The sequence below is a fragment of the Sycon ciliatum genome, chromosome 7, assembly GCF_964019385.1.
Source record: "Sycon ciliatum chromosome 7, ocSycCili1.1, whole genome shotgun sequence".
NCBI classification, from domain to species: domain Eukaryota; kingdom Metazoa; phylum Porifera; class Calcarea; order Leucosolenida; family Sycettidae; genus Sycon; species Sycon ciliatum.
In genome coordinates this window covers 14998657-15022181 of record NC_088649.1, presented here as the reverse complement: position 1 = coordinate 15022181, position 23525 = coordinate 14998657, and the positions used below count along the sequence as shown (strand labels likewise).

The 23525-nt window shown below is 45.7% G+C and overlaps 1 protein-coding gene across 1 annotated transcript in view; it reads left to right on the top strand.

The window, feature by feature from the left end:
* The first annotated feature begins 1758 nt into the window (after window positions 1-1758).
* Window positions 1759-23525, top strand: part of LOC135821081 (protein artichoke-like) — a 79368-nt gene continuing 57601 nt past the window's right edge. Inside the window, exons 1-8 of the mRNA XM_065334147.1 lie at window positions 1759-1831; window positions 4178-4299; window positions 7948-8129; window positions 9487-9552; window positions 13281-13349; window positions 18651-18716; window positions 19293-19367; window positions 19857-19922. Coding sequence (XP_065190219.1) covers window positions 7948-8129; window positions 9487-9552; window positions 13281-13349; window positions 18651-18716; window positions 19293-19367; window positions 19857-19922 — 524 coding nt within the window. The 5' untranslated portion in view covers window positions 1759-1831; window positions 4178-4299. The remainder of the gene's footprint in view (window positions 1832-4177; window positions 4300-7947; window positions 8130-9486; window positions 9553-13280; window positions 13350-18650; window positions 18717-19292; window positions 19368-19856; window positions 19923-23525) is intronic.

Here is a 23525-nt window from a genome sequence, read left to right as displayed (position 1 = left end):
GTCACGTAATTCCAAAGTATGTACTGGTTCTAGTAGCGTTGTTAGGGTGTATGAATCTTCTATCGCCAACCATCTTGTTCAGAATAGTGATTGTCGTTCTAGTTATGCTGATGATTGCTTTTCTGTTTGGTCTCGTTCACGTAGTCAAAGGTATCTGCGTGTATTGGAGTCTATTTACATTTTTACCACCAGGCCGATTTTGTGTAGACAGAAAAAGAATTTGTTTACGTTGAAATTGTTTGTGAATTTAGATCAGTAGTTCTCGTTTGTGGTTGCTTGGTAACTTTCTAGTGGTGAATTTATCGCATTTGTTGTCACCTGATATCGTTGAATGGTGTAATGTTTCTTTCAGCTCTCATTTTATCGCGCTAGTTAGGGTCTAAAATTATTACTTGCATTGTGCGTATATTATATTGAGTTAAGAGCTTTTGTTGATTTGCCAGTAATCCTCTGATGAGATGGCGACGAAAACGTTTAGGAACAAGCTTATTTATTATACATGAAAACAAGTTTTGCTTATGGTGTTTGTACTGAGTGCGCAGCTTACTCTATTTATTGCGTTGATTACATTTTTATCTCCACGGAAGCTTTTTAATAATAATAATAATAATAATGTGGAAGAGAAAAAGACATATGGATACGAGTTAAGAGTAACTCTCCATCACTGTAACATGATACTATATACAGTCAGAAAGTGCAATAACTAGGCACAAAACTGACAGAGTACTGAAACATTCGACGTCCTGACACCTACTGTATATAGTATCATGTTACAGTGATGGAGAGTTACTCTTAACTCGTATCCATATGTCTTTTTCTCTTCCACATTTATTTATGGCTCAACATCCGAGTTTCAAATAATAATAATAATGATAAATCCAAAGGTATATTCTAGGAACTGCAAGTAAATCTGACACAAGACGTTCTATTATTCCACAGAGTTGTTGTTTGTTTGTTTGTTGTGCTTTTATTTATAGTCGTTCAACCAAACAGGCAATGGTGCCTTCTCACAAGGAGACGACTTGAAGGAGAGGAGAGGGCAGAACGAGAAGGGGGAGGGGAGAAAAAACCGGCACGGAAGGGAGATAGAATGGAAAGGATAATGAAGTATGAGAAGCAGGAGTAAGATCCAGATCTTTGACACCGTACAAAAGCAGTCTAAGCAACAGGGAGAACAAGCAGGTCTTAGAGAAAGCTCCTTCCGATCTTGCTCGATCCTTCATTCATAATAATTATGACAGCTGATTGGCACCTTCCTCTTCCTCCCTTGACCATGACATTGCTCTTATTTGTCTACAACTAGGCACGTGGCATGTATGACCATGTTTACCTTATTTGTCTACAACTACATGTAGGCACGTGGCATGTATGAATGTTGTTTCATAAACACGTACAGGTACAAGGTGGGTCGTGCATCATGGCTGATTGTATACCCTAGTGCGTAGCCCTCGGTCGTGCACCGACCCGTATACGCGTAGCCCGCAATGCCCCCCGTACCATGTGTTATTGTATGCGCAAGGTATCGATTTGAACTCCGTAAAGTCAATCCTTGTTTTAGGCTATGCCAGGCTATGCCACTGCATAGTTGGCAGCAAACGCCTAAATAGGCAGGCCGACCACGGGGTACAAATTTGTAGTGGGCAAGCCGTATTTGGATATCGCTACGTTACTGCCTCAGCTCCACGAGAAGACGCTCGCTCTTACTTCGCAGAATTTCGAAACAGTGTAACTTGTTAGTAAATGTTTGGGTTTGTTCGGTTCCTTTGTGGAGTGGCTGCTCTCCGTTGACTGCGGAGTTCAACAGTTGTGGACTCGACTGACCGCTGACTAGGTAAGAAGATTGTTGTAATTTGTAATTGCGAGAACTGCGAGAAAGTGACATCGAAATGGACTACCACTCGCGCACTGCCTACTGAAAAGACCAAAGCTTTCCCTTTAGAAGACCTAGCACCCATGACTCTATTAGCTAAATCATTGTGTATTCACTGGATATGAAATACGGATAAGAAGAACTCCCGTTATTACAAACAAACACAACTGGTCTCTTGATGTTCGTCCTACAGAGGTTTGACTGTGTACTAAATAGAAAAGATGCAGTCTTTGCTTTGCATGTTGACGACCATGGTCCATGAGTGCAGGTTCTGCTGCTCTGTTGCTATGAATCATCGATGATGTCAGATCTCCTAAGCTAGGAACAGAATTAATACTTCGAAGTATTCTAAATGATTATGATTAAATCAACGAACCAAACGCTACATTCCACATAATTATTATGCAAGAGGTAGCGCAAGTGCGGCCTATGATTGTTACGCCATTTATGAAGTAAATGTTGAGTCACCTCCACCATTGCACTGCGCTCTTTAGCCGACTCGACCCTCCTGCACACAACCATCACCTTTGCGAGGACACTTCCGTAGACGATATTGATATACTTCTTCAGACAGCTGTTTCGCTAATACATAGCTCATCAGTGAAGGTAGATGTTGAATGATTAAAAATATAGACCAAACTGCTATTATATAGGGGGTTTCCACATACAAAACTGGCATAGCTGAGGTGATAACGCGGGAAAAGGAAAGTGTGAAGTACTGTTGACGCGCATTGGACATGCATGCAGCGTCGGAAATTCGGCGCGGAAAATCAATCACTATTCAATACAGAAATAACGTGCCAGAATCAGAGTACTATGTAGCTAGTGAGAGTCTGTGTACTAGTATTGCAGTTGTCCGAGCGCCATGAAGGCCTGCAAACGCACCTCACGACCCGCCGACGTCGACAGCCACAGCAGCCCTTGGGGCATGACACTGTACTGCTCGCCCGTCGCGCCAAGACACTTGGCAGTCACTAGGCTTCATGCCACCAATGTTGTCCGCAAGCTACCTTGTTATCTGCCCATCACCCACTGCCGCTGACACGCTGGGAGGCCCCGCGGCATTCGCCCAGTATATCGTCATCAGAGCTGTGTCGACGGTACAATAACGCTGGTAGAAACAAGCAGTTGGTTGTATGGTATTGTGTCCTCCGGATTGTCCCTTGACTCGTCTTGTCCCTCTTCTTGCTCTGACGCTAACGGTGCACGTATCACACGTATCAGGGTCTAGTCGGCTAAAGAGCGCAGTGCAATGGTGGAGGTGACTCAACATTTTCTTCAATGGCCGAGAGCTCTGTCGCACCCTGTAATAATATTTATGTATCAATACGGTACGTTCGGGCCTGATTGGAAATTTTTATTTTCATTGCTATCAGGTTCGGCCTCATTTTCTCTGTGCTGCGCTGATGAGTTCAAAAAGAACGAAACAGCATGCTGTCCGCAGATTGAGTATGTATCAATAGTAATACTCTTTATTTCAGGATTACCCACAGGCTGGCGCCTATCGGGGGGATCTCCTGTTTGTACTATGTCAACACCTAACACTGAGACCGCGTGCAAGTGGCACCAATGGAAGGTGCCATCGCGACACTCCGGCTCACACATACCCATAGTACACATACAGTAGAGGAATTAATAATACCGTGGAGTCAGGGTGCTAGTTGAAGAAAAGACATTATGCAGCGGTGTGCTGATGTGTGTTAAGAGCACTGGCTCGAAAGGGAGGTTATTAATGACGGTATTTTAGACAGCTCCTGGAACGTCATAAGACGCCAATTGATCAGTTGAGCTGAAGGGTGAGAGCTAACCACGCAGAAAAGATCATACGGAGAGGGAGGACGGAGAGAAAAGAGAGAGAGAGAGAGAGAGAGAGAGAGAGAGAGAGAGAGAGAGAGAGAGAGAGAGAGAAAGAGAGAGAGAGAGAGGGAGAGAGAGAGAGAGAGAAGAGAGAGAAAGAAAGAGAGAGAAAGAGAGAGAGAGAGAAGAGAGAGAGAGAGAGAGAGAGAGAGAGAGAAGAGAGAGAAAGAGAGAGAGAGAGAGAGATTGCCAAGTACTGTAAATCAAAAGTCATATTTGGCGTATATTCATTTTCGGCCATTTCTGGCCAGAGAATAATCAGAATATTTGGCAGAAATTTTGTTGCGGCCGAAAATTTTGCTTTGCAAGAGTGTGGCAGCGCAGCAATACAGCTCGAAATTGTAATGCTGCCGAATGTGTCTTGGCCCTGGGAGGCCGAAATTTGAACAGGCCGAAACTTGCAGACTTAAAGTATTCATGCAGTTTACTGTGGTTCTGTTTCCACTGCAGCTTGCTGTGGTGCAGGCAGATCTGGAGCGGTCGGTTGGTGCACCCAATGTGTAGGAGGTGGAATCTGAAACAAGGCAACGACCGACGACGGGAGCGTGTGTGTGTGTTGCACGCACTGCAATGTGAGTGAGATCACAGCTGTTCGCCCCATCAGACCCTGCAGGGGCGTAGAAGATCCCGCTTCTAGGGTGGTGCACGGCCGCACAAGTAGGATGGATGGTGCATGTCATTCATGGTCATTATGAGGATGCTGAACCTAGGTCGAATTTTTTAGGGGGTGCACGTGCCCCCCCCCCCCCCCCCCATGCCCCATGCCTCATACATGGGCTACGTGTCCGTGTGTGTCGCGTAGGAGCAGTGTTCTGGCACACGCATGCATGTCTGCACTAGCCCTTGACGGATAATGCTGGCAGAAAAATGACAGAATTTGGTACTGTTTGTTTGCTTGTTTCATTCATATAACCGACGAGGAGACAACAGTCGTAAAAAAGCAATGAAAAATATCAATTGTGCACTCATAACCATGTATAAACAATTAAAATGAGACAATTCCAGAACGTTTTCGTGTGACTATCATCAGTGGAACATCGTCACATAGTAAGAATCACTAAAACAACCAGTCATATAGCTAGAGTAATATGAAAAGAAGCGTGAGAATGCAGCACAGCTAGCGGTTATGCATAACGCGTGTAGCGTGAACCTTTGCAGTGTATCTGAGAAGGGTACACATTTTAAACAATACGCACTCACCAGTTTTGTCCACACGCACTCACAGCTGCCACATTCATCTACTGCTACCATTCTCAGATACACTGGAAAGGTTCACATTACACGCGTTATGCATAACCGCTAGCTGTGCTGCATTCTCACTCTTCTTTTCATATTTACTCTAGCTATATAACTGGTTGTTTTAGTGATTCTTACTATGTGACGATGTTCCATTGATGATGGTCACACGAAAACGTTCTGGAATTGTTTCATTTTAAGCGTTTATACATGGTTATGAGTGCACAATTGATATTTTCATTGCTGTTTCATTCATGTTTGGTTTTTTTTTTACTATGTTCACATAACCATATGTGCATGGATAAAGAAATGGAGCATACTTCAAGGAAGGGCCCACAATAAGGTTGTTATGGTTCTGCCCATTTCACTGGTTTCTGCTTCGTGGCAGAATCCGCCAAATTTTGAACATTATCTGCCAAGGGCGAGTCTGCACATACAAGGGTGGTATGGTTAAGGGTGAGTATGCACGCACAAGGAGTGCAAGGAAAGAGTGCAGCACCATGCTTGGGACGGTATGGAAAAGTGCTATTCTCGACTGTATGGATGAAGAGCAGGTCTGGAGACAGAGAGTGTTGATGACACAGGTTGCACCGATGCAATGGTATACGTACCGTAATGTCGCGTATCAAACCCGGGCTTATTCCTATAAAAGCCGATGCCAGGGCTAGGCATCTATACACATCAGGCTTCTATTCAAACCAGGTATTTCTGTGTATGTGTATCAGCACAAAAAAAACAGGCTTGTGTGCCGTGTCTTGAAAAATCAGGCTTGCTTTCAAAATACTCTAATTTCAGAAATTTTCGGTGCTCAGTATTTTCGGTATGAGGGCAAAAGGCCAGGTTAGGTGAACAGAATTTTTCGGTACAGAAAAGCAGTTCCCTATTGGATTATGTGTTTTGGTGTTTGTTCGGTGTACTGAAATTTTAGGTATGAAACAGACGCACCGAAAGTACCGAAAATAAAAGTACACCGAAAATTTGAGAAATTACAGTAGGCTTCTATACAAGACGGGCTTTAAACAAGACGCGACGGTATTCACGAAAAACAAACTTCAAGCTCCTCCACGTCAACGTCTTGGATTTTTTCCATAATTTATTATACTTTTCAGTATACCCAACTCGCAGCACACTAACAGTCCTTGGCTACACCACGTACAGTTGAAGTTGTCCGAATTTTCACCCAGGAGGGCATCATCCCTACAGTGGAGTTCTTTAAAAAAGGTTTTTTTATTATACTTGATTAGTTTTCAGGCAACCTGCCTACACTCAAGAGAGCACTGGAATGCAGTGCTCTCTTGAGTGTAAGCAGGTTGCCTGCAAACTATTCAAGTGCAATGAAGCTGCGTGAAGCGTCCTTCAAGATTTTGAAATAATTTATTATGTTTGATCTTCTCATCACGTGGACCATGGGGATAAAGCTAGAGTGAATTCATCTGCACTCTTCCACGGGTGCCACAGTCTGTATAGAATAATTTCCATGGAATTCAATTCTTTGATGATGCGCCTGAAGATGTGTGTTCATGTAAAAAAATGTGCACGAATGCTGTCCTCATTTTAACTTTTTTTCTACAAAATCCACATATCTCCAGACACTGGGGTGAATACTGGAATGTGGTGGTGGTGGTGGGACCCATTAAGCTCAGCCAACCACAGGTCTTCGCACAAGGCACAGCTGTGCAGTACACAATCGCACTGCGTCAACGAAACAAGCTGGCTCAATCTTCAGCCGCCGACGCAGTCCTCTCTAGTCGGACCGCCACGAGAAAAGTGGTCGCAAGATGTCTGCTCCTTCCTTGTGCCTGGGCTGCTCTGTCAGTGCCAAAGTGGACCAGGCATGTACAGTAAAACCTGTCAAGGCGACCCCTAGGATAATGCGACCACCTGTCCAAGAGGACCACTACAACCGGGAACAAGGGACGCTATTCTCAGTCAAATGACCCTGGATAAGGAGGACACCTGCTTACAAAGACCACGTTTTGAAGGTCCCTTGAGCGGTCGTCTTGCACAGGTTTCACTGTGTCTTGTATAAAAACCGCGGCTTCTATGGCTTTCTTGGTGAAATTTTGCAGGCTTCTTTATTATGAGACAGGCTTCTATATGAGACAGGCTTCTATATGGGACAGGCTTCTATATGGGACAGGCTTCTATACAGGTTTCACTGTATTTGGTGGTAATGCAGGACAATTGATGATATAAAACTTTAAAGTAAATAGAAAGGATCAAGAAGTTACGAGTTATGACTAACCGAGTCCGCCAGTGTGACGAAAGAAAAAGTTCTGGAAGGTCGCTGGTTTGCGCTTCGTAGATGTGTTGGAGCCAGGTGTCAGGTCGTTGAATGCCTCAATATCCTTGTCAGTTTTGTGCCTTGTTGTCGCACTATCTGTCTGTATAGGATCTCGTTACCTTGAAGGACTGTTAGTCATAACTATAGTGCGTTTCAAAAGTATAGACCTCTAGACTTTTTTGAATTATTCAAATTTTTGAGAAATTTCTTCAGAAAATTACCCAGGCAGCTCACGCAATTTTTCCCATATAAATTTCTAAGCGATTGGATAGCAGACGCCCAATTTTGAAATTTTTTTGCCCAAAGTGATCACAGATTTTATGTGGTATAGATGCTGTCCTGACGGTTTTTTGAAACCAGAGGTCTGGACTTTTGAAACCCACTATAGTAACTTAAAGGTCTTTTCTCTTTACTTAATGCTTTTTGGCTCAACATCCGAGTTATAATTGATGATATACTTCAGTATTATACCGGATATGGCACTTTCTCTCTATCTCCCTACCTTTCTATCTACCGCATTTTCCGGTGTGTTTGCCGCACTTCAATTTAAAACGCCTAAAATAACTCAAAAATCGCCCCAACGGTAAATTTTATGTCCGAAAAGGGGGATGCGGCTTAGACCCCGGAAAATGCAGTGTACTTCGCCCTTTCTCTCTCTCTCTCTCTCTCTCTCTCTCTCTCTCCTCTCCGTCTCTTGCAGATGGAGCAATTCATGAAGCTGGGTACCCTCTCCACCGTTCTGTTGCTGATCGGCATGTCTCCAAGTTTCTGTGCAAGCACTTGCACCAAAACGGGGACAGAACTCAACTGTAGCAATAGCAGCCTTACCGCATTCACGTTTCCTACCTCACCACAACATGCAGCGGATATCATACAAGAATTGTAAGCTAATAGGTTTGAGCCTTTCTTGTTTGCATCTTTCGTCGTGATCAGTTTGGCCACTTGATCTGAGCTCCGCAGATGAATCTTTTGCCAGCTGTTTTCAGCTTGAGGTACAAAACCTCAAGGTCGAACAAGCTAGCAGTTTCGAGACTGTGCAAATTCGGTGTGATATAAAAATTTCCCAGGATCAACACCCGAAGTCCAAGTGCAAAATGCCAATTGCGCCAAATAGGCCTTATGCACGTTGTACAGATGTACAAAGTTCTGTACTAGGACCGTAGGTGTGTACAGACCCGGTTGGGTGTTCATTGTGTGCTATGCATGCACGTTTGACCAATTTTAGCCTCATAATTAATGGCAAACAATCGCTTTTCCAGCTTTTCACTTTGGTTAGAACTAAAAACTAGCTAGATCTTAGTCAGAAAAAAGTTTTCGTATGAAATGCCTTCAGAGCCCATTTCTTAGTGGAAATTGAAGAAACCACAATAGGGCTCTGCACATTCAACACCCAACCGGGTCTACGGGATTCTACGAGATTCTACGAGATTTCGTGCATCTGTACAACGTGCATAAGGCTTATGTACAGTCAACTTCATTTATAACGACATTCGGCGGGCATCAAAAAAGTGTCCTTATTCGCGAAGTGTCGTTATACCCGAAGTCTCATTATATGTATTACAGTTGGATGAAACTTTGCTCTGGGCATGGACATTCTGTCGTTATTCGCGAATTGTCGTTATATCCGCAGTCGTTATTAGCGAAGTTGACTGTATGTCCTTTTGCGGCCTGCTTTCTGATTCGTCTCCCACAATTGAAGCTGAGTGCAAATGTTTGTTAACGGCATTCTTTGATCTGAGGAATAACTATATGCGGGCCATGTCATGTCGCTTCTTTTCTGTGCCGATTGGCTGCATCCATGTACCCCGTGTGCCTGGCCTGGAGTTCCCAGTTGACTGTGGGTTGCAGTACGATTGGAAAAAAACGATCCAGGCAGGACTTGAACCAGGTGCCTCTCGTATCTCAATCATGGCCTTTGACCAAACCACTGTGCAGTATTAAAGGCTGTCCTTATAGAATGATTTACCGGAAGAAAAGGAAAGTCAATACCTCAAACTTGTGAATATCTTGAAGTGCTGGTGTGTTGTAGTTGTATACTTTATTTATAGCAGGAATCAAAACGGGCGTATGCCTATTGGCACTGGACCCAGTGGGAATATAATTTAATGGATCGTGTGGGAAAGTAGAGATTGGAAAAAAGGAAATAAAGAAAGTGAAGGTTGGTTTCACTTTCTCCTGTTACGAGTGTATTGGATCGAGAGTGTTTGCTTTGTGGTTTTCCCTGGCGATGATGATGCAGAGACCTGTCTAACAACCGTCTGGACCACTTTCCTCCACTTCCGGCGCTGCCAAGAATTTTGACAATGTAAGTGTTATGTTCGGCCTGCAATACTCGAATGAGTCCATTGTGGGACAAGACGAGGTATGATTTTATTTACAACGAGCAAGCACATTATAATACTGATGAGAGAGACAGTACGGAGAGAGACAGTATGGAGAGAGACAGTACGGAGAGAGACAGTACGGAGAGAGACAGTACGGAGAGAGACAAAAAGGAGAGAGAGACAAATCAGACAATACAACGACAAACACTACACACAACAGAGAGTGGGTGTGTTTCACCGGCTGCTCGATGCAGCACGAACATAACGCAATGGCGGTGATGCAAGTGACAACAGTGCACACAAGGGCGTCAAAAGACATTCCACATTGGCTCGTCCATGAAACGGCGGGGGAGGGGGACCCGGGGGCCCACCCGGGAAATATTTTGGAAAATTGGGCCAATATTTCATTGTTTCAGAAATCACAGGATAAACGTATTGGTTTAGGTTTGGTCGCCCCTGCCAAACTGGTTCCGACGCCCCTTGCACAGGATGCATGGCTTGTGTATATACGGGCATTATTATTATTATTTGAAACTCGGATGTTGAGCCATAAATAAATGTAGAAAGGAAAAAGACATTATGGATACGAGTTAAGAGTAACTCTCCATCACTGTAACATGATACTTTATACAGTCAGAAAGTGCAATAACTAGGCACAAAACTGACAGAGTACTGAGACATTCAACGTCCTGACACCTAGCCTACACACATCTCCGTAGCACTAACCGACAGCCTTCCAACTTGGAAGGTTCAAGGTTATGGAAAGACCAAAGAGGGGAAGGAGAAACGTACGTCGTGTGGAACAACTTGTTTTGTAGTCAACTAGTCCATCACAATGTCATGCATGAGGAGTACTGTAGGAGTTTGGCTTTCGGCTTGTACAATTCGTTTTCGCAAAGCTTCCCATTTCTTTACTTATCTTTGATATTTATGACCCACCCAAGTTGAGTGGTGTGCTGCTTTGCTGCTTCGAATTGTAGTTAGACCGGTTTGTCAAATATCGTACTGGTCTCGTCATCGTCCAGTAACAATCAACATTCTTTGTTTCGTTGGGACTGTAGCTTTTGCTCATTTTCGTTGCGCTTGACTTCCCCTCTTTGGTCTTTCCATAACCTTGAACCTTCCAAGTTGGAAGGCTGTCGGTTAGCGCTACGGAGATGTGTGTTGGCTAGGTGTCAGGACGTCGAATGCCTCAGTACTCTGTCAGTTTTGTGCCTAGTTATTGCACTTTCTGACTGTATAAAGTATCATGTTACAGTGATGGAGAGTTACTCTTAACTCGTATCCATAATGTCTTTTTTCTTTCTACAATCATTGTTTTTTTTTTAAATAGAAGCTTCTCTGCGTTGGCATCAATGCAACGAGCATGATTGTACCGTGCAATTATAGAAGCATTGTCCTCAGTATGGATTTAGCATGAGCATCTCCACAGAATGGAAACATAATTAGTGTGTTTGGAACAGCCACCTTCTTCTTCAATCAAAGTTGAAGTCGCAACATATCAGTTTGTAAAGGAAAAAGAAGCAATGAAAATCGACGCGTCACCGCCGGTCCTGCTGTATGTTACCCTAAAAGGACTCCGTAACAACCAAACTATCGCGCAAGAATGATCACCTTGCCTTCCGTAGTGCCAACATCTACATCTGTGTAGTATTCCTTGATGGAAAAGCCAACACTACACTCCATATGCAATGAGTTTTGCTTGCTGCCAAGGGTAAATAGACTACTTGAGTCAATACAATGAGTTGTTCATTTTCGTCCTGGCTTCCCGTTTTATAGTACTGTAAAAGCCATTATTCTAACGAGGCACATATATAACGATTTCCCAAAATTGACTAGTTTACGTGTACCAAAGGTAACGATTTTCACTCATTCTCAACGCTCAATAGGACAGTATATGTATCGATTTCTGTATAACGATTTCTATTTTAACGACAGATGTCTCCTCGTTAACTCGTTAGAGTTAGCACTTCGTTATATATATTCGGTTAACGTAGGAGTTAACCGTTGTTAACAGTCACGTACCATTGCTTCGCTGTTCGCCTTTATAACGGGTTGCATAACCCTCCTTGCGTGTGTTCACAATCTTCCTCTCTCTCTACATACTGCTATGTATCATAGACCACATGCCCACGCTCTGCGCATGCGCAGATTTCCTGTGCGCACAACAGAGCTTGCTGTCTTTCCAGCGCGCGCGCACGCGCGTGTGTGTCTACTCTATACTCTAGCATGGGGAGTAGAATGGTGTGTGTCTACTCTATACTCTAGCATGGGGAGTAGAATGGTGTGTGTCTACTCTATACTCTAGCATGGGGAGTAGAATGGTGTGTGTCTACTCTATACTCTAGCATGGGGAGTAGAATGGTGTGTGTCTACTCTATACTCTAGCATGGGGAGTAGAATGGTGTGTGTCTACTCTATACTCTAGCATGGGGAGTAGAATGGTGTGTGTCTACTCTATACTCTAGCATGAGGAGTAGAATGTTAAATATGGCTTTTACAGTATATACATGTATGTACATACATGTACATACATGTATATGTATGTACATGTATGTACATGTATGTACATGTATGTACATGTATGTACATGTATGTATATGTATGTATATGGGCCACAGCCAGCCAAAACATGTCTTAGGGTGAACAAATGCATTCCAGAAAAAATGTCACTTTGCTCGCCAGCTGCTTGGACTAGACCGGGTAGTAAGTGTGAGACCATAGTCGACAAGACGCTCACGCCAATGGTTGATGAATGAATCACAGAGTGAACGTGCTCGACAGAAACAATTCTTCATTCCGTCATGTCTGGAAAAATTACGAAACCCCAAAGACATGTTTTAGCTGACTGCGGCCCATATTGTTACTATTGTATTTCGCATAAGGGGCAGTCCAAGGTTACCAATAGTATTTACAAAACGAAATGTCCTCCCCCCCCCCCCCCCCCCCCCGGCCCCTCGCAGTTCTTCACTGACTGACAGTACTTTTAGGCACCCAGGATGGCAGAGGTCGTATCTGTTCACGGGGGAGACAGATGAATCCCGGGACATACCACCCTGGGGCCTAATAAATTACAACTCCGAGGAGAGGGCAACTTTGTCTAATAGTTGTTGTTTATTTAGAACAAAGAGGAAGAAATGTTTCATTCGCATGCGTATATCTGGTGAGGGAGCTGACGTCATGCAGTGAGGTCGCTACATACTGTAGCCAGATTGCTAGTGTACTAGGTACTAGCACAAACATTCATACAGTATGCATAGCCACAGTGATAGATACAGTCAACTTTGCTTACAACAACACTCGGCGGCGGGGCATCAAAAAGGTGTCCTTATTCGCGAAGTGTCGTTATACCCGAAGTCTAATTATAATTTTATTATGTATTACAGTGGGATGGGACTTTGCTCTGGGCATGGAAATTCTGTCGTTATTCACGAATTGTCGTTCTATCCGCAGTCTCTATTAGCAAAGTTGACTGTACCTGTACTTCAAAACAATCACTAGCTACTATTTTTTTACCTGCACAATATTGCAGCACGAGTAGTTTCTTTTTAAATTTATCGATGTGCTGTTTTTTTTAAAGAAATGAAATCAAAAAAAAATGAAATCAATCGAGTTCTGACCGGCAGTACTAAGGGGGCGGAAGACCAAGATATTGTCTGTGTTTGTGACCACAACCCCAACTCATTCTATGTCTGCATCTGATTAACAGAAATCTGTCCCACAACCGAATGAAAGATTGGCCGTCCGGTTCTGATCTTCCCGCGACACTGACCTCACTGTAAGTATCTACTTTAAAGTGAGAAACTTTCGCTAGAGATTTAATTTCGCTATTTTCGCGACCATCATACATTCGCGAATATAAATTGCCGCAAACTGCTCTGTACATTGATTGTGGACAGTACAGGGTTCGACTGAAGAGACAGAATCGCAAACGTTTCTCATCGTGAACCAGCCCGATTTATGAAAACGTTAAATTTGTGAGCCGCGAAAGTGTGTCGCTCTACAGTGCCGTATTTGCCCGATTGTAAGGCACGCAGATCCCCTTTGGGGTCCAAAAAAAGGAGCAAAAAACGAAAGTTGTCAGAATGAGGCCATATCCGGCTCATTTTCCTCCTGAAGTGATGAACTTTCCGCTGGTGTAATTTTTTATGCGGTAAACAACACGACGGTTGGGAAATTTTAAAAATTCAAACCAACTCCCACTGCGAATTTGTAAAAAATCAGCTGATCTCCACTTTGAATGCAGTTCGCAAGCGCGATCAATCTTCGTTCCGGTTCACTGCGTGGATCGCGGAGGGTGCCAAGAGCGCCAGCTCTTTGTGTGTGTGTGCCGTGTTGGCTTGTAGTTGTACCCCGTACCGACCCGTACATCTACTCAGCTCTGCAGTCAGCAGGTCAGCACTGGTACGGTGTCAGCACGAACAAAAAAATGCAAATCCGTGTCAAAGGAAGTACAGAAAAAGTTGGAAATTGGCGCGTCCGCTGTTCTCTGTAGCTGTTGTCTTCTGGTCATTGGCAATAAGAGGAGATAGTCCGCTAACTACAGAGCCAAGAAGCGTGTTTTCTACAGAAACCAGTTCCAGAGCTCCAAGCGCAGAGATCTGGAGAAAGAAAACGAGTCTGCATCTCGTGCTCCAACTGAAAGTGACTCTGAGCAATTGGGAGTACCTGACACGTCTCGTAGCTGCGAACCCTTGGCTGGCGATCTGAACTTACTTGCAGATGAGGATACTGAGAGCGCTGGTGACTCCAATGAAGACTCGAGTGAGGAGAGTGATGAAGTCCTGGATTCTGACAACTGGAATTTTAGTTTGCAGAAATTAAATTTAATTGCAGAATTTATTGTCCACAATAGCAGTTTGCAGAAAATGTAAGAGCTGGCCTAGTCTCCATAATTGAAGTTGCATGCAACTACTGCACTTCTGTTGCTTCACCGCCCGCAGTGGGAAAGATATCCAGTTATTTTGAATTGAATAGAAAGAGCGTACTGGCTATGCGCCTGCTTGAACGAGGCCGCGAGGATTTCCGGAAATTGTGTGCATTCCTCGATTTGCCAGCGCCGGTTGAAAGAAGAACTACCAGCGCCTCGTGAAGAATTTTCACCAAGCTGCTAAAGCTAGTGCAAGTTTGAGCATTAAAAATGCTGCTGGAGTTGTGTTCACACAACAAGTTGCAGCCGGGGAGGAATCGCCAGCCGAAATCGCCGTGACAACGGACGGAACATGGATGCGACGAGGATACAGCTCCTTATATGGCATGCAGACTGTGATTGCTTGGGAGACGCAAAAATTTGTGGACGTGGAAGTGTTGACCCGCTATTGTACTTTCTGCACAAGGAAGGAGACTCCCTGCGGAACTGTTTTGGAAATTCTATCTGCAAGATTGCAGGCTTCGTCACAGCGATGGCCCGTGTTATTTGGGAATCTGTTTGCCACAACGTACAGTCCAAGGATGCCGAGAAATGCAATCAGTTCTGCCCGGAAGGACTCATGGTGCAGGTGGCAGCAATAGAAGTGTGGATATGGCAATGTTTCTGTGGCAGTTTCTTCATCGTCGAACAACACTATCCCTGTTGCAGTCTTTGAAGAAATTAAACCTGTATATGTCCATCTTGCCGACAAATCCCTCCTACAGGGCTGTGTTCGTCGTGCCACACAGAATGCCAATGAAGCACTCAATGGCACTATTTGACATCTCTGTCCAAAGGAATCGTTCTGTAGCTCCATAACTGTTGAGACTGCTGTGTTCCTGGCAGTGATCGTGTTCAATGAAGTCCACAGTGAGCTTGCCGAAGTAGTACAGCGTATGGGATGCACTGTTAGTCCGTCGTTGGAGAGAAATCTAGGTGTCTTTCAAGAGGAAAGCTGTACCACAAGCGTAGAAAGTCGTCAGAAGAGGAGCAAAAAGCAAGTAAGCATTGCAGAGGGTTTCTGGATCAGGCACAGCACAAGGAAGAAGAAACATATGCTGCTGGTGGCTTTTGAAAGGTGAAACTGGAGTGTACTTTTTCATGAATTTGAACCTCTTTTTCATAGACTCCGACAAGTTTGAGCCAACATATCTCAGGGCTTACTTGTCATAGAATCATAATCTTGGGCATTATTCACATCTACGTGAAATTTGCTAGGTGCTAAACTAAACAGAACTGTCAATATCCCAGCGAGGTTCTTCCAACTGGCATGTCTCTGAATTATCTGTAAACATCGCGTTTCTGATCTGTAAAACTGAAAATCACAATGCTCCACTGTACATATGTTTACAAGGTTTAGTGTAGTTTAGCACCTTGAGCTGTTAGTCTGCATGAGTTCTGAGCAAATTGACACTGCTGGACACCATTAGCCCCAGTGTTCTTTTTTGGCTCAATCCTTGCCCTGTACGTGCGATATGAACGCATTTTGGCTGAGTGCAAGTTCGGCACTTCAAGATATGTGAGATGTGTGAAAAATGATTCTGAACCTAGGTATGAACACCCTCAACATCACTGCCAAGTTTGGTTTGGATATTCCCAGCTGTTCATGACTTCTGGTCCAAAGAGTGTAGTATACGGAAAAGGGGAACTGCCACCTTAAAATTAAGTTAAGCGGGATTCACAGAAGCTTTTTTTGCGATGCGACACGCGATGCGACGCGATCTGCGCCGAGGCGTGCGATGCGAACTCGCGAAATACCATTCACAGAAGAAGTCAGTGATGCGACAAAATCTTGCTGATTTGGCTACGTCACCATGATATTGGCGCGGTTTGATACAACTTGTACAAATTTATAGGCAACTCTTGAACCTTTGTACAACTTTGCTGTAGAAAAGGTCAAAATCGTACGCCAAATCGCTTGTCGCATCGCATCGCATCGCAAAAGTTGAGCCAAGCTCAACTTCTGCGATGGCCTGCGATGGCCCAGTTGCGGCAGTTGCGTGGGGTGCGACAAGGCTGCGATTTGGGGTTTTCCCGGTTTCGCGCCTGTCGCATCGCGTGTCGCATCGCAAAAAAGCTTCTGTGAATCCCGCTTAAGTCTCACCCTCACTGTGAGGTTTGAACCACATTGTTTCAATACATGCATACATGCATATAAGTAGGATGTCACTCTCGACTGTAAGTCGCGCCATCCCCTTCTTTACCCTTGAAGCTTAGTGTAAAAAGGTGCGACTTGTATTCGGGGAAATACGGTAGTAGAATCTGTTTTAGTGTTGTGAGTAAGGGCGCGTTCGTCTGGTACAGAACTAGAACAAGATCACTCGGAACATGCTTGTTTGGATGACCTGCGCTGGATCTCGAGTGTACAGAGCATGATCTGGCTACTGCAGGCCTTGACGTCGAGCTGGCAGAGCAGTTTTGTTGCTTTTTTCTTCTCCATTTTTTTCATTCAGACTTTATTTGAAGAATTCGCCAAAAGCACTAGCCAGTGAATGGATACTTTATCAAGGGAGTTTCCTTGATGGGTGGATGAGATAAAGGGGAAGTGAAAAGGGAGAATACTTAGCAGAAACACTGCTCAAGGAAAACTGCAAGTAAAACACACCAGGGAGAAACAGAATACACAACGAGCGCTAGATGTGAAAATCAGGAATTCCAGTGCAGCTGTTTGCCTCAGTTTCACTTTGAGATTCTGACAACGTGTTTGTGAATTTCCCGCACGAAAACAATGGTTGAAATCAGGCGTCATGATTTCCATAGCAACATCACAGAAACCTTTCTGCATCTGTTTGCGCCGGAACTGACTGCTCCGACTGCTCCACGCGCTTGCTCTGCTCTCAGATCAGAGAGCAAAATTACAAAATGTCGGCGCAGTAAAATTTTCGACATTTTGGCACCAATATATTTTTGGTACAGCGTTACTAGCACATAACCAAAGCGGATGTGAAAATTTTCATCAGCGTTTTAATTTCCGCAATTTGGGTCGGTGTTGAATGAAGCCGAATTTAAGTTGCTGCCGAAATTTTTGCATACGGGTATTCACAGCTGAAGACTATTTTCTTCAGACAACCTGCAAGTTGTGAATGTGTTTTTGGCAAAGCCCGATTTTGCCAGTGAAGCTTCGATATTTTGCCGCAAAATTTTGCTGGCTCATTGTTGATATTTTGCTTTCTCATTTCGCGAGGTCATTCGATGTTTTGCTCCCCTGTGGCTCCGATCCGAGGCCAAATTTGTGTCATGTGCGGGAAACCTGATCGAAAGTGGGTCACGTGTAGGCAAAACTGAGAAAAAATGAGTCACGTGTTGGAAAAATTGTGCGAAAATGAGTCATGTGCTCCATATAAGTGAAAAATCTCCCGTTTTCCAGCGAATATTCCGATATTTTGCTCCGTCAGTTTTCCTGCAAATTCCCTAGTCAAAATTTTTCGATATTTTGCTAGCAGAATTGCTAGCAAAATCGAGCTATGTCTGGTTTAGCTATATAAGCTGCCTTCTGATTGAGGATTGAGACTCAGCTGGAAGCCCGATGTCTCGCTACAGCTTTCTCCATCTCTATTGCGTTATTACGTACTCAAGTGTGCGGTTTCCAAGCATACAGCGGGTTTTGAGGGCTAGGTGGCAGGTGTCTTACTTGATCACCTGTTTCATGGCACACATGCAATGTCACTTGCCACACTGTACTAGGGGTGAAACGATTGCCAAAATCGAGGACTCGTTGAAAAAACGAGCGAGTACTCGAGCGAGTGCGAGTATTTTACTGACAACATAATTATACAATGCACTGCACACATTCTCGCCGCACCGGACGTGGTACACCCGATACATGAAGTCTTGCCAAGCACTTCTCACAGCTTGTTACATGTACTATCAAAAAGCACTGGACTTTCACAAGATTCAGATCTAGAGGTGCTAGTATAGGCCGCAGTAGGCACACTTGCATGGGCTGTAAGTACTGGTCAGAGTAACAGAACTACTTCATGTACATGCATACAATAGTGCATAGTACGTCTCTAGTATTTTTTTGCGAAACGAGTACTCGCTCTTTTCAAATTTTCGAGCGAGTGCTCGAGTATTCGATATCCTCATTCCACCCCTACTTGCAAGCATAATATATCAGTCGATGTGTAGGCATTGTTGCCTAATCTTTTGGCTTCTTTCTTCCGTGCGCAGGGATGTATCCAGCAATAGACTGTCCAGCATTCCTGTGTTCCAAGGACTTGGCAATCTGATGGCTCTGTGAGTGGATTCATAATTGGCTTATTCACCACCTGTTTCAGAAAGGCTGAAATGCTAGAGAAGTAGGAGACGTTGCAGCTTATGAACAATGACCTGTCATGACTTGTAGCTATACTCAGCTGCACAAAGCTTTCCGTAGGAGTGCTCCCCCCTCCCCCCCCCCCTCCCCCCTCCCCCCTCCCCCCCCCCTCATAGGATGAATGGCACAGATACACCTCCCAAAGCAATGGGAGGTGGGTAGATCACAACCCACCGCCAAGTGGTTGAAAAAGACCGAAAATCCCATGTTCCGCATCCATCAAGAGACCATAAGCTCCCAGGGGATTTCCCCTTTGTTCTGCTAGTTCTGCACTCAATCACTTCACCTTCCGAGCAGCCAGGAGGTCCACCCAAACCGTGACAATGAGCTAGTACAGGGTGCTGTGTGACTCAAGTACGATAATGTGTTGGAACTTGGAAAATGTTTGTACTGCATCCAAAAAAAGTAAAGTCAAAACATCCTTGTGTGTAGAAATAGAATATTGGACAATGCGGCCAACGTGACCTTGTTCTCTTTTGCCCATATCTGTTCTACAGAGACCTATCCCGAAACCCAATAAGCTCTGCAGTTGATGAATACCCTTTCTCAGCCTTGTCTGCACTGGTCAACCTGTAAGATTTGTCATAGCTCCAGTCCATGTACCATGTATTATGTGTATGCCCGTCGCAAGAGAAGCACGCAAATCTGCAAATGCACTGGATTTGCACCCACACTCTCTGAATCTGAATGAAACAGATCAGGGCTAGCACCAGATACCTGTCTAATCCCCACAACTGGCGATGCCCTGTGAAACGTAGTTTCCTGGGGAGTGTTATGCAAATGGTAGTTCGAGGTAATTGTTTGCCATTTTTCATCGTTTATCACAGATTCAGGGTGTACTGCTTTCGAAATGACTGAAATGCCCAATCTTAACCGAAGCCAAGGGCAGTAAAATACCTGCATTCGACTGGCTGGAACAGCTCTGCCAAAGCTGTACTTGTATGCCTAACTTAGCCTGGCCGATAGACTGTCTTGCCTTCACTGCTTATAGGCCTATCTGCTTTTAAAGTTCTGAGTATTGTTAGGGTTTTGTCTATCTTTGTTTTGTTTGTTGTTTGCAGAACAATAACTCACACTCAAATCTCTGTGGTTCCGCAATTGTCAGATTTAGGAGCGCTGAGAACACTGTAAGGCCTTGTTTTAATACCATCTGGAACAGCACACATGACTGAAAGTGCAAAATATTTTAATCATGGTGATGATGCCTGATATACATTGACCACTGGTGCAGGACTAGACAACTATCTCATAGTGTGTGTGGAAAGTTACCTGAGCAAGCGAACAGTGGAACCAACATGGCCGACATCATGTGACCTATAGATGCAGGGGTTGAGTACTGCCGGAGTAGAGTTGGAACCAACATGGCTGACATCATGTGACCTATAGATGCAGGAGTTGAGTGGAGTGTTTATTTATTTTTATTTTTTTACTATTGAACACTCACTGCATGATGAACTAAAATGAGGAGGAGAACTCGACACAATGGTACATATCCAGCAGGACGGAGTGGGTGGGACCTGTGAAGCTCCGCCGACCAAGGGTCTCGGCATCACAGCTGCACATGTGCACCAAAGGAAACAAAACGGGGAGTGGAAGGGTGGGGAGCAGGAGAGCAAGAACTCTAAGGGTAGGAAAGAGAGGAGGGAGGGGAGGAAACCAGGAAACTTGTTAGTTTGCGAGTTATTCCAAGATATGAGTGCAAACAAGTACGCAAACAAGTACAAAGATAGCAGTATCAATAATATCATGATGCTGAGGCGAAAGTAGAGGCTGATTGCCGTGCAGTTTTGACAAAAGATTAGAATAAGAATGGAGGAGAGTTAGAGAGAGATAAGGACATAGTATATTATGGATTGGGAGTGTAATGAGAAGGGAGTGCTCCGAGAACATGAACAGGGTCGTGCTGGCAGTAGCCTAGGGGGCGATGTCTGTGGCCAATGACCACCCCGACCGTTTCAGGTAGCGGTAGGTCCGAACCTTGAACTGCTGCATCCCTTTGGCAGATGGTGCATCGCGGAGGAGAGTGGCTGGCAGTTCATTCCAAGCTTCGTTGAGGCACTCTGGGAAAGAGCGCAGCGCAACATTCTACGATCTGGCAGGTAGGGCTGTCTGGAGTTGAAGCTCGTGTGCAAGGTTGGCTGCCGAGCGGCGACGTGTGGCAGGCGCGATGGCGGGTGCGGTGGCTCTGGCTGGGCATGTCGCTGCAAGAGCCGGTGGGCTTGTGATGTAATGGAGCTTGTACAGGGTTGTGAGGCCGGCCACACGGCGCCGCAGAGACAGAGTGTCCATTGCAGCCCATGTCCCAATCAGGGTTAGGGCACGATGCTGGACTCGGTCCAGCTGTGAGAGATGGGTAGCCGCAGCTCCCATCCATACAAGTGGGCAGTACTCCATTGGAGGCCGAATGAACCCCCCAGTATGCTGTATCCCGGCCCAGTGGGTCCAGGACATGGCACGCCTTCCGGAAGAAACTAATTCGCTGTGTGGCACGCACTGCAGTTCCTCGAAGATGCTCTGAGTATGATAGATGGGCATCAAACGTCACTCCAAGGAGCTTCAGCCGCGAGCATTCCGGGACCGCTGTGCCGTTGAACTGGATGGGTGGTGTCTCCCAGGGTCTACGGTGGCGGGACACAGTCATGGCCTGTGATTTCGTTGGCTCAAAAGTGACGCGCCACTGAGCACCCCATTCAGCAAGTGCATCCACACCAGCTTGGAGGTTGCGGCACACTTCTGTCACAGCATGTGGCGTTGGGATGTGGGCATAAAGCGTGGTTTTCATCTGCGTAAACAGCCGGAGTGATCCCTTCCGGTAGGACGTCGCAGGCATCATTCACATACAGCAAAAACAGTGTGGGCCCAAGGATGCTCCCTTGTGGGACCCCAGCATCAATCTTGTATGATTCTGAAGATGCTCCGCCGACTACTGCCTGCAACTTCCTATCGTACAGGTAGTCAGACAGCCAGCTGAGGAGGGGACCAGTGATGCCATATGACGCAGCCTTGTGGAGCACGCCTCGGTGTGAAACTTTGTCGAATGCTCCTGCTATGTCTACAACCAGCACGCGGACTGCGCCACCACGGTTGACTTCGGACACCCAGGAGTGGTTGAGAGACGTGAGAAGGTCAGATGTGCTGAACCCCTGACGGAATCCGTACTGGTGGATGGACAGGGCCTTTTCATAGTCGAGCCTGCAGCTTGCTTCAGGAGTGACCACCATTGCTTGTTTCGCAGTGATCCATGTTTGAGCCGATCTCGGATGCGGGCAGATTGATCATTCTGCCTGCTTTGCGAGACGGAGGCAATTGGCAGAGGCTCGGACTTTGGCATTGTAGTCAATGAGTTGCTTATGGCAGGTGGGGTGTCTCCTGAGACGGTTCCATGCATTCTTCTTTGCCTGGGTAGCGGCTGAGCATTCCGGCGTCCACCAGGATGGATCTGTTGGTTTCGTCGAAAGTTCTTTGTGTGGGATGAAGCGATCCATGCCTTCCATGACAACAGCGGTTACTGATCTGCAGGACGCCTCTGGGTCTTCTGATATATCCCATTTTGCTGTTGAGTAGAAGTGCTGAAGCCGGCCCCAGTCTGCCTGAGCATACCTCCAAATGCGCCGTTTAGTCGGTGGTTCGCGGAGTGGGGTAGCATCAAAAGTGGCCACAACGGTGGCATGGTCTGATGCTCCAATGGGGTCCAGTACATTTACCACCACCGAGATCTCCGAGAAGTCGCTGAGGATGAGGTCCAGGGTGTTCTCACCGCGTGTCGGTTGAGTAACGTGCTGGTTTAGCCCGTGGAACGCAGAGAGTTCTTCCATGTATTCACCAGCTGGTGTAGTCTTCGTGCTGCATAGCCAGCTTTCATTATGAACATTTAAGTCACCAGCTATCACAACGCTGTTCCCGAGGGATCGAGCTTGATCCATGACTGAGTCAAGATACTCAAGCAGAGAGACATCTTGTCCAGGGCACGACCCGGGTCGGTCCATGGCACATACAACTACTTTCTGGCCATTGTCCAGGTGCAGGCGAAGCCAGATGACCTCATGGCCATGGAAGTTGATGTCACTCACGTGGTCAAAGGAGAGGGCCTGAGTCCCGGACACAGACTGCAACTCCGCCGCCTTGAGCAGATCGGTCAAGTCGGAGGGGTAGGTGGAAGCCCGGCATGGAGGAGTCAGATAGTGAGGCTTTCTCTGGGGTGAATTTAGTCTCTGTTACGATGGCGATGTCAGATCTGCTCCGTGCAACAGCATGCTGGAAGGCTCCAAACTTTGACAGCAGCCCAAAAGCATTTGTCAGCAGTAGCTTCATTACTGTGTATGTCCTTGCGCAGCTGGTGGTCATTGGTGTTTGCGTGGCTGAATCGCTTCAGCTGAGGCAGCCTCTGCCTCACTGTCCCTATTGCCTCTGCTGCCCACGTTGCCGGCGCCAGATGCAGCAGATGAGCTGTCACCCTGCGGCCGTTTGCGGTGTCGCCAAGCGTAAAGCGGTCGTAGCCAGAAGTTCGCAGCAGTGACTGTTGTTTCTAAGCCAGTGGCGTCGAGCGACAATCGGGCGGAGACTTTCCCGTCTTCCGTGGTGTGCATACTGCACTCATGGACCTTGACGGATTTGGCCACGGCCACAGATCGCTGCTGAGTGAACTTTGTCACTCGCTCCTCTGTGCAATCAGCGTTCAGATTTCCCACATACACGACTGCCTTCCTTGTTTGGTGGGGTTCTTTAGACAC